The 12,199-nt window shown below is 38.9% G+C and overlaps 1 protein-coding gene across 2 annotated transcripts in view; it reads left to right on the top strand.

Annotated features, from left to right (window-relative positions):
• The window catches only part of wdpcp (WD repeat containing planar cell polarity effector), a 123,632-nt gene that overhangs the window by 49,967 nt on the left and 61,466 nt on the right, over window positions 1-12,199 (top strand). For both annotated transcript variants that reach the window (XM_055018571.1, XM_055018570.1), the window contains 4 exons: window positions 1,369-1,419; window positions 2,920-2,990; window positions 3,850-3,909; window positions 5,072-5,186. In XM_055018571.1, coding sequence (XP_054874546.1) covers window positions 1,369-1,419; window positions 2,920-2,990; window positions 3,850-3,909; window positions 5,072-5,186 — 297 coding nt within the window. The remainder of the gene's footprint in view (window positions 1-1,368; window positions 1,420-2,919; window positions 2,991-3,849; window positions 3,910-5,071; window positions 5,187-12,199) is intronic.

The raw sequence follows: 12,199 nt of genomic DNA, 5'->3' as shown, positions 1-12,199 counted from the left end.
GTTTAATTTCACTAAATTACATAAAATTTGTTTTCTATTTGTCATGGATTCTGAGGCGTTCAGCTCCAACGGAGAAAACAAAAAGTGTGTGCTCAACCAGAATACAATTTAAAATAATACCTTATTATTCTGTTTCCTGTTATGCAAAATGTCCATATGGCTCCTATAACACCTCCAAACATGGCTTCAGAGTTTTTGTCTTAAATAGTCAGATTAAACCACTTTAGGCATCTTTAGCTCCTCAAGCTGATCTGCTTCCTCAGAAATAGAGCATGTGGTTTGATCAAATTTAACCCTCGTGTCATCCTGTGGGTCAAACTGACCCGTTTTGAAGTTTGAAAATGTGGGAAAAAAATAATGTTTTTACAGTGAAAACTTCCATTTTTGGGAATTGTTTTTGGTGGGAAAAAAAGAAATGTTCAGAAAAAATCAACCAAAATCCAGCGAAATTCGCTGGATTTTGGTTGATTTTTTTCTAAATGTTCTTAAAGAAAACATTAGAAGTTTTACTGATGTATATGTAATCATTTTGGATATTTTTAGGATTTTTTTGAAAGATTTTTACTCCTTTTTTGAATTTTCTTGCCAATTTAAAAAAAAAATTTTTTTTAAATAAAACTTTTAAGGGAAACTTTTCAGGAATTAGTGGAATTTTCTTCCTGAAGGTTTTGAAAATTTTCTGAAATTTGGGGAATTTTTTTTGCTGAATTTTGGGATTTTTTTCAGACAAGGAAACAATATTTTTTGGTGCAGGAGGGTTAAGTGACACTTCTGAATGGTGCATCAAAATACAGAATATCACCTTTTGCAAAATGCTCACTAACCGTTCTACCACAAGTTCCTGCAGGACCTGGTTCCTATTACTGAGATATAAAGAAGACTGCTCTGTGTTTGTGTGATTATTGGTCCTTTTTTTTATATTTACATGATCTTTTTAACATGCTACAGCAGCATCTAGGCATCATACTTGTTTTTGTGGTGTGTGTACTGCTCTGAAAGCTCGGCTTTTCTTTCCACCCGTCCCCACTAGAGGGCGACCCAGGCTCAGTGGAGCAGCTCCGGGGGCCCCCAGCAGCCAGAACCCCCCCAGCCCCGGAGCAGGTGCCCATGTCTGGGCCCGTCTGGCCCGTCACCCCCTTATCTGATTAATACTACTAATCCTGGAGGAGTTCCTGCTGCCAGAGAGGCCGGCCACCAGACTGGCCACTTTCCTGCTCGGGGCGTCCAGGCCATGGGGCTCGGTTACGGGCTGCTCTCTGCCAACACGGCCTCTTAGAGGATGTTTGGGCTCCAGCTTAGTTTCCAGATCCAGATAGAACAAGTGTTCTGTACGTTATTTAACCTATATAACCCTTTGTGTGTCTCCAGCTCTTCCTCTGGAGCATCACTACTACCAGGAGAAGCTCCACTTCTCTGAAGGTGAGTTTCCAGCAGGAATGGAGACTCTTTTCCTCCTGTTGGTCCAACTCTAACCAGCTGATGACCATCTTCTACAATCACCGTCCTACTTCCTCTGTTCTCTCTCTGCTATTCAGCAGTAGTGGAATACAAACAGCCTTATCAGGAGAGCAGCACTCATCCCCTCCATCCCCTCCACTCCTCATTTACATGCATCTGTTTACCTCCTCTTCCCACTCAGTCCTAATGGAGAACCCACTCCTTAATGCTTCCTTTCTGCAAACATTAAAGAGGAGACTGTAAAATAAACAGATAGAGGAGCGTCCTCCCTTTTATTTCCTCCCACCCAGCTTCATGTATAAGTGTGGGCAGCAGTACATGCACAAATTCAATTAGCTGCTTTTTTTCCATGTTTCCTTCCCTGTGTTTAACCACTAGAGATGGAGGAGGAGGAGGGAATTAAAATGAAGTGTGGTACGTGTTCAGATATGTGCTGCTAGCTGGGAGAAAGTTCTCATGATTAAATGTTTGCTTCTCCTCAAGGATCAGGTTTGTGGGTTTAAAGGCACATTTTTGTTTTCATTAGAATATTTTCGTGAATAAAAACGGAAACAAGTCAAACGGCTCACCTGAATTTCTACATTTATGCTTCTACAGTTAAGATATCACTGGAAATATGTTGAATTTGGATTATTTCAGTAAACTCACCCATAAATGTTTGGATATAAAGGTTCCTCAGTGGGCTTGCATTAACCCTCGTGTCATCCTGTGGGTCAAATTAACCCGTTTTAAAGTTTGAAAATGTGGAAAAAAATATATTTTCACAGTGAAACTTCTGATGTCCACATTTTCAACATTTTTGGTAAATCTTTGAACATTTTTTGGTGGAAAAAAAGAAATGTTAAAAATGTTTTTTAAGAGCATTCACAAAAAAATCAACCAAAATCCAGCAAATTTCACTGGATTTTGGTTGATTTTTACATGAATGTTCTTAAAGAAAATATCAGAAGTTTTACAGATATATATGGAATCACTTTAGATATTTTTAGGATTTTTTGGAAGATTTTTACTCATTTTTTGAAAATATTTACAAGAATTTTCTTGCCAAATTTGGGGGATTTTTTTTTTTTTAAATAAAACTTTTAAGAGAAATTTTTAAGGAATTATTGGAATTTTCTTCCTGAAGGTTTTTGCAAATTTTCAGAAATTTGGGGAATTTTTTTGCTGAATTTTTGGATTTTTTTAAGAGAAGGAAACAATATTTTTTGGTGCCAGAACAACAGGAGGGTTAAATACATTAAAGATCATCACTTCTCTTCTTTCCACCTGACCTCTTTCCTCCTCCTATCCCTTTTCATTCACAGATGTCAGCTCAGATGTTCAACCTTTCCGGTTTTTGGTGCCACATTCTTCTAAATTCCCATGAGTGCTGTTTCTTTTCAGAGAAAAACAACTATTTCTGTGAGTGTTTAAAAGTGAAGTCACATGATCTCCAGATTCTTCTTGTGTTTTTCCTCGTAGCTCGAGGCTATTCGTGGACCCCCAGGAACCGCCGACCAGAAAAGCTCCGCGATTCGCTGAAGGAGCTGGAGGTACCCGCCTCCTCCGTCCCTCCCAGCCTCCCACCCCCCGCCTCCCTCGTCTTCCTCCCTCTGGGGATTTTTGGAGTTTTCCCTTTCCGAAACGGCCGATTGATTAACAAATAGGGGCATTCTCTCCCCTTTCTCCTGCTCCCTTCACTCTCCCTGTCGTTGCCGTTTGTTCTGCTCTCTCCATCTCCTCTCTCATCACCTCTCTTTCGGCCGGCTCTGTCATCGAGGGGGATATTTGAGGGGATCAGGGGGCTGCAGGCTTCCCCCTCATCCCTCCTCTTCCTCCTCCTCCTCCCCTCATTCCCCCCTCTCTCTGTACTGGTGGCAGCACAGACCCAGCTTTGTTTGGTGGAACCTGTCTGTGGCTGCTGCACACACACACACACACACACACACACACACACACACACACACACACACACACACACACACACACACACCTACATCCACCTCCCTCCTCTCACCCGTAACCATTGTCTGAAACCAGAAACACCCCGGCTCACCTCCACCCGGCCCTCTCTCCTCCCATCCAATCACCCCAGCTGGGTTAGGAATGTGGCAGGAATGACCGACCTTACACGCACGCACGCACGCACGCACGCACAAAAACACACACACGCACACACACGCACACACACACACAAGCTGCCGTTACCTGCATCCTCTAACTCTCTCCCTGCAGTGACCACCTGTGGTCGCCAGTGTCTGTTTCTGTGTTCTAACTGTACACTTTACTGGTTCTACAGGCCTCATTTTACTGGTTTTATGTTTGCTGGTTTTGTGTTTACTGGTTTAAACTCAGTTCTGGGCTCTTGTGAGTTTCTCCGCTGCTCCTCTCACCTTCTCTTTGTCCATCCAGGACCTCCTGCAGACCAACACCTGCATCCAGACCAGATGGAGGAACAAGCGCTGCTGCCAGGTATACCTCCTCCTAACCTCCTCCTAGATCCTCCTCCTAACCTCCTCCTAGATCCTCCTCCTAACCTCCTCCTAACCCCAACCCAGACTCACACTTTAACCCTCCTGTTGTCCTCATTTACGGGCACCAAAAAATATTGCTTCCTTGTCTGAAAAAATCCCAAAAATCAGCAAATAAATTCCCAAAATTTATGAAAATTTGCAAAACCTTCAGGAAAAAAATACCAATAATTCCTTAAAAGTTTCCCTTAAAAGTTTGATTTTAAAAAAAAAAAATCCCCCAAATTTGGCAAGAAAATTCTTGTAAATATTTTCAAAAAATGAGTAAAAATCTTCCAAAAAATCCTAAAAATATCTAAAGTGATTCCATATATATCTGTAAAACTTCTAATATTTTCTTTAAGAACATTCACATAAAAATTATCCAAAATCCAGCGAATTTTGCTGGATTTTGGTTGATTTTTTTGTGAATGTTCTTAAGAAACATTTTTAACATTTCTTTTTTTCCACCAAAAATGTTCAAAGATTTTTCAAAAATGTTGAAAATGTGGACATCAGAAGTTTCACTGTGGAAATATTTTTTTTCCACATTTTTAAACTTTAAAACGGGTCAATTTTGACCCGCAGGTCAACACAAGGGTTAAGGCCTCAAATAAAGACTTTTAAATAGTGGTGGGACACGATTTAAAAAAAAAAAAAAATCTAATTAATTACAGGATTTGTAATTAATCTCAATTAATCACACTTGTCAAATAGCAATATTTGACACAATAAATAATTATTTTCAATTCCAATAAATTTTGGTTAACAGTTGAATCAATTAATAGACATATATGTGTTTATAACTTAAAATGTATGAAAATAATACAGTTTTAAAATGGGACATATAGAAAAAAAGTGATTTTGATGATTTAAGGCCTGGATTTATTTGGTTTTTCCAATGTATGGATCATAACATCAGCATAAGTAGCTCAAGGACCTTCAAAAAGTTGAAAATCCACAGATTCATTCTGTTTTCATCGTTTCTGGGTCTGATAAATGGTGTCACTTTGATGGTTCTATTTTTTAGAAATATAAGTTTACAGAAAACACTTAAGATGCATCATTATCCAAAAAGTTTCTCTGTCAGCTCTATTCTGTTTTTTTGATGCTTCTGTCTGCAGGTGATGCTGAGCGGAGGTGTTCTGGTGACCCTGACCTTAGATGGACCTCAGCTCCAGCAGGTGTGTGTAGATCGAACGTTAGTGGGTCGACTACCAGCTGGCACCGTGACTGACGGTGAGTTCTACACGTCTGTTCTTCATTTAGCTACGAAACTCTGTCATAACGCATCCCAGAGCTCAATACGCAGACCTTTACATGCCCAAACCTAACCCTGAACCAAGTCCTAACATTCAGATAACACTTTGAAGGTGTGTTTTATCAAGGTGAAACATGTCATTACGCTGACATTTAATTTACATGACTGACTGGAGGTTTCTGGAGGTTTCAGGGCTGATACCAACTGATGTGATAGAAAAAAGACCACTTTCCAATTTTAAAATTGCAGTTTATTCATATTTTTCCTTAAAGGCCCAAAGAGTTCATTGTTTCTTCTTTTTCTTTGTAGTTTTTACCGTAGAAACTACGCAGCGTTGTGTATTTGCTCCTAAGCAGTTCATGGAAACAAGTCTGATTTCCATTATCTTTTTTGACATTTTTTACAACTTTTCAAAAGTTTACTTCAAACTCTCTCTTGGTAGTTACATGGAAACATGGCAAAAATGTCCACAGTAACTCAAAAATTGTGCAAAATGACAAACCTTGGACCCAAAAACACTTCGAAATGAGATGAAAAACGTCCAGAATGATTTAATATTTGTCCAATATGACTGAAAAGTTCTCCAGAATGATAGAAAAACAAAACAATATCCAACACTGTGGCTAATTTAAGCACAAATTTCTGCATTAGTTGATATAAAACTAGACTCAAGTTGAGGCTACTTAAAAAAATTTGCTTGTTGACTCATTTATCATAACATATCCAGACAAAAATATCTTTGACTGCAGTGAAAAAGATGATTTATAATTCTTGTTAGTGTGTTTGTTGAAGATTCCCTACCATTCAACAGTCTGGGATTACTTAGAAATGTCCTTATTTATGAAAGAAAATTGGGAGTTTTCACTGAAAACATGGATTTGTCTGGATGAGCCCAGTGTTTTGAACAGTATAGTATTGTATTCCCTAAATTCTTACTCTGACTTCAACATCATACATGTAGAACCTTACACATGACTCTGACCTGAACTCTGAATAAAGTTCTAACTCTCAAACAGAACTTTAAAGGAGAGTCAGAAAGTGAGGACTGAAAGAAATCGCTGCCAAAACTTCTGACAAAGTGCACCTCACAGATTCTAAATCACAAAAATCAAGTTGGAAGAGATTCTTTTTTAGCTTTTAGTGCATATTATAAAACATTCTGACAGTGGATTTGATTCCTTAATTCCTGCCGTTGCAACTAAGATGTTTTCTCCCGTATTGTCGTGGTTTTTACATCCACTGAACGACATTAAACGTGACTAAAATATTCTGGAGGTTTGTGCTGTTTTAACCCTCCTGTTGTCCTCATTTACGGCTCCAAAAAATATTATTTCCTTATTTTCAAAAAATGAGTATCTTCCAAAAAAATCCTAAAAATATTTAAAGTGATTCCATATATATCAGTAAAACTTCTAATTTTTAAAATTGACATAAAAATCAACCAAAATCCAGCAAATATCGCTGGATTTTGGTTGATTTTTATGTGAATGTTCTAAAAATTTTAAACATTTGTTTTTTTCCACCAAAAAATGTTCAAAGATTTCCCAAAAATGTTGAAAATGTGGACATCAGAAGTTTCACTGTGGAAATATTTTTTTTCCTACGTTTTCAAACTTTAAAACATTTACAGGCACCCAAAAAATTGTTTTCTTGTTTGAAAAAAAAAAATCAAAAAACTCGGCAAAAAAATTCCCCAAATTTCTGAAAATTTGCAAAACCGTCAGGAAGAAAATACCAATAATTCCTTCAAAGTTTCCCTTAAAAGCTTTATTTTTTTAAAAAATACCCCAAATTTGGTAAGAAAATTCTTGTAAATATTTTCAAAAAATGAGTAAAAATCTTCCAAAAAATCCTAAAAATATCTTAAGTGATTCCATATATATCTACCAAAATCCAGCGAATTTCACTGGATTTTGTTTGATTTTTATGTGAATGTTCTTAAGAAACATTTTACATTTCTTTTTTTCCACCAAAAAATGCAGGACGACACAAGGGTTAAACAGATTTAAAGACATAAACATTATATTTTCTACCTTTCTCTGCCCACAGCGACACACAGAGACGTTTGTCTTGAAATGTTCTGTGTTTTAAAACCACAGAGCCGTCTAGCATCACACGCTGTTCCCTTCCATCTCCAACATACATAACAGGTGCCACAGGTGAGCTGGCGACTCTGCTAGCTAATTGCGGCCAAATCCTTTTGTGCGGTGTGTGTCCAGGGGCCTTCCCTTAAGAGCATCCATCAGTGTTTTTTGCTCCATCGCGGCTCCTCCAGGGAGCGCCGCCCCCCTCAGACCTGGCAGGAGAGAACAGGAGCCGTGGACACCGGCCCAAATCTGCTAATTATTTCTTTCTTTCTGTATCAATTATTTGTTCATAACACCGCCCTCCCCACTTCCGCCCGCGGTCTCCAGACACCTGATAAAGCCCCCATAGTGGACACACACATGCATACATATGTAATTACACACTTTTTTCCTCCTGTATGGACCAACAAACACTTACTGTACGCTCACACACACACACCGCAGGTACACACACCCTGCCTCCCGCTGCACTCCATCCAAAGCCTCAGAGGCACTAATTATTAGAGTAATGGTGGTGAGAGGGTGGGTTCTGGGGGCTGTGTGTGTTTGTGGGGGGGTGCTGGGGTGGGAGGTGTAGGTTAGAGGTCCTCACATCTGCTGTTAAATTAGTCTGAGACAATTAGGAGCAGGGAGCTGGACCAGATCACACGAATTACCCAAACACTTTACACTTACAGCCCAGGTGTGTGTGTGTGTGTGTGTGTGTGTGTGTGTGTGTGTGTGTGTGTGTGTGTGTGTGTGTGTGTGTGTGTGTGTGTGTGTGTGTGTGTGTGTGTGTGTGTGTGTGTGTGTGTGTGTGTGTGTGTGTGTGTGTGTGTGTGTGTGTGTGTGTGTTGTGACATATGCCAGGTAGAATTCACTTATTACTGTTTGCAGATTCACTCCCTGCAGTGTCAAAGTCAAATACTAGACTGCAGCTGAAGGTTATTCTCATTTTCTGTTTTCTTAATGAATCATTTCATCATTTAGTTCCCAGAACCAAACATGAAGCCCCTAAATTCTAAAAACCTCGTGTGTGAGAAGCTAAAACCAGCAATTATTTGGCTTTTTTTTTTTAACTTGAAGAATTGCCTGTTATGCTTACTTAGTTATCAAAATAGTTGCTCATTCGTTTTCTTTTCTCAACCAATTAATTGGCGAAACATTGCGGCTCCAGTCGGATCCTAAATTAAACCATGAGCCGCCGTGTCACAACAGAATTCATTTCCATTGTCTGAACAGGATTTGACTACTTTGTAAAGCAAAAAATAAAGTTTTCAGGGTTTGAATGCAGGAGAAAATCCCTTTTGTGATTTGCATGGATGGGGCTGAACGTGAGTTTGTTTTCTGTATGTTTGACACACGAGGCGGCTGCAGCCAGGTCTGCTCTCTGCCCCACAGTGGGACTAATCAGGCTTACTGTCCTCCTGAAGTTTGCGTGGTGAACGCCAGCGTTCCGACCATGAGCTCTGATTGCATCACACCGAGCAGCAGATTACAGATATTTTACACCATCAAAGTATTACAGCTTCCTTTGGCCAAGCTGCACATATGCTCCACGATTAGGCATCCTTAAGTGATTTTTCATAGCCGGTTTCATTTACCGTGTTTAAATGTGCTTTGGTTAAGCCCATTGGCCTCTTATGTCAACATGCTGCTGAGGAGATGGCATTAAATGGATTTAGGGGAGTTTGTGTGTTTCTGTCTGTGTGTACGTGGCAAGGCCGTGCATTAACATGTGGTGGCTGTGCTTTCTGCTGGTGTGTGTGTGGATGTTTCTGTGTGTGTGTGTGTGTGTGTGTGTGTGTGTGTGTGTGTGTGTGTGTGTGTGTGTGTGTGTGTGTGTGTGTGTGTGTGTGTGTGTGTGTGTGTGTGTGTGTGTGTGTGTGTGTGTGTGTATGTGTGGACGTTTGTGCAGTTGTGTCAGTGTGTAAATGTGCATAAAACGTGGTTGCAGGCTTGCATGTATGAATGTATATGCAGCTATCTGTGCATGTGTCTGAGGGGCTACATATGAATGTGTACATGTATATGCTCTGTGTGTGTGTGTATGTGTGTGTGTGTGTGTGTCTGTGTCTGTGTGTCTGTGTGTGTGTCTGTATGTGTGTCTGTGGGGGTTTTTCTGGGCAGGTCACGCAGGTCTGGCCCTTAATTCCAAATCAGCCACCTGGTCCCAGATTGGGCCACATCCCGTCCTTCATTTGGGAATGAATGGGATTAATGTTAATCCCGTTTATAGACACCCATAGAGATCAATTCTAAACTGCATTTAACTTGATTTGTCTGTAATCTATCACAAAGACGCTTACTATTGCATTAAACGTTGCTCCGTTAATGGCCGTATGTTTTATAATCTATCTCCACTGACTCCGCTGACCTGATTTAAAATGCTGCTTTTCCCGTATTTTCCGAGCAGTTCCTCTCTTCCTTCATGAATATTTGCATATTAATTTACAATTTTCACACAACAGGATGATTTGAAGTGTAAATATAAATACACACACGCCACAGTTAATTGGCGGTTAGATTTCTAAATCTCGGGGTGCAGCCGTACTCGTTCTACTCAAAGCAGGATATCTGACAGACATATGTAACTCCCCCCTGCACACACACTCCTTCCCATTTAATTGGTTTCATAAACAGATTAATTTGAAGGAGAGGGGGGCTTAATTGGTAATCAGCGTTTCCATGCAGCTCCTGAAGAGTTGAACAGGATCAAGTGTGTTCTTCTACCACAAAAAAGGCCTCGGAGCCTTCAGTACACCGACAGGAGGGGAAAGATAGAAAGAATACAGGAGAGAGGAGAAGAAGGGATGCAGAGAGGTAGAGGAAGAGATGAAGTAGAAGAAAAGGAAAGAGACGGAAAGAAGAAGTGAGAGAAGAAGGAGTGAAGACAGCATGAGAAACCATTTCCTGATTAAAAAACTGAAGGACACAGTGAGACAGGAGTGATGATGAACAGTAATGAGGCACAAATAGCATAGAAAAGAACATTTAGAAGAAAATCTGTCAACAGAAGTTTAATAGAACATCTACAGGATTTAATGCAAACAGCAGAATGAGGGTAGAACAACATTTTCAGAGCTCATAATGTAAATTACAGAAACAAGTCTGCAACACTGGCTGACTAACCGGAAGAATCTTCATCTAACAGAGTTTAATCAGCTTCTAGACAGAAGTAGTAAAATACACAGCTGACATACACGTAGACACAACAATGGCCTTCTACAATACAGAAGCTTAAAAAAATGTACTACAAATAATAAGAATAAGGATAATATGTAAAATAGAGTTGGTGTTTCACCATCTGAATGAGTTCCAAACATGTTTTCTTTTAGAAGTTGCCACATCTACACTAAGATAAGATAATTCTTTCTTACTCCCCACGTCAGGGAAAATTTCAAGTGTTCCAGCAGCAAACATCTTTAAAAGTAGCACTAACCATATGTACAGTAATGATAATAATTATAATAACAATAATATATACAGTATATAGAAGAATGAAGAATGAAAAATGAATAAATACAGTATAACTACACTATAATTGATGCTGTCTACCATTCAAACATGTGGAGTCACTTAGAAATGTCCTTATTTTTGAAAGAAAAGCTTTTTTTCCCAATGCAGATAACATTAAAATAATCAGAAATCCAGTGTAGACATTGTTAATGTGGTAAATGACTATTCTAGCTGGAAACAGCTGATTTTTAATGGAATATCTCCATAGAGGTACAGAGGAACATTTCCAGCAACCATCACTCCTGTGTTCTAATGCTACATTGTGTTAGCTAATGGTGTTGAAAGGCTCATTGATGATTAGAAAACCCTTGTGCAGTTATGTTAGCACATGGATAAAAGTGGGAGTTTTCATGGAAAATCTGAAAATATCTGGGTGACTGTAAACCATATCAATTCAATTTTATTAATATAGGACCAATTACAGGTCAGAATGTCTCAGGACGCTCCACAGAACCCAGATGAACCCCCAGAGCAGCCCTCAGTGTCCTGAATTCCAGAATATCTTACATTAAATCCTCATGTCAAGAACAGCATTTTCAGATTGTGATACGGAGCTGAGTTAGCATGTTTCCCTTGCAGTTGTATGATAAAATGTACATGAAGGAGATAATGTGTGTTACATAAATACATGTTATAGATATATATATATATATCATCTAGAACTTATAATGTTATAATCTAAAGTGATTACAGATATATCAGTAAAACTTCTGATATTTTCTTTGAGAGGACCATCAACCAAAATCAACCAAAATCCAGAGAATTTCGCTGGATTTTGGTTGATTTTTTTCTGAATGTTCTTAAGAAACATTTTTAACATTTCTTTTTTTCCACCAAAAAATGTTCAAAGATTTCCCAAAAATGTTGAAAATGTGGACATCAGAAGTTTCACTGTGAAAATATACGTTTTTCCCCCACATTTTCAAAGTTGAAAATGAGTCATTCTTGACCCACAGGACAACATGAGGGTTAAAACATGGTGAAACATCTTTTCAGAGCTGATGTACAGATGTTGTAGTCAGAGAGAATCTAAATATCTGTAGGATCTAGAACATCTCATTTCCCCCATTATTAGAAAAAACGTGGATAAATGTTGTTCATGTTGATTCCAGGGTCTCTCACATTTTAGTGAAAGTCATGTCTGTTTTTGTTTTTTATTATTAATATTTCTGTCGGTATAAATGTGGCATGTTGTGCTGTTTCCATTAAGATGAGTAAAAATGTGACAGGTGCAAAAACACCTGGAAGGTTCCTGGGAATCAGGATTAAAACTGATTACACTGATGAAACCTACAATGTCTTAAAAGTTTTAAAAGCTACTATTAAACTACTCTAATGGTGAAATCTTCACGCGATCCTCTTGGAGATTCACTCATCAGACACAACATTAAAGTGAATAACATTCA

The sequence above is a fragment of the Amphiprion ocellaris genome, chromosome 16, assembly GCF_022539595.1.
Source record: "Amphiprion ocellaris isolate individual 3 ecotype Okinawa chromosome 16, ASM2253959v1, whole genome shotgun sequence".
NCBI lineage: Eukaryota > Metazoa > Chordata > Actinopteri > Pomacentridae > Amphiprion > Amphiprion ocellaris.
The sequence above is the reverse complement of the archived record's forward strand: the minus strand, read 5'-3'. Positions and strand labels throughout refer to the sequence as shown.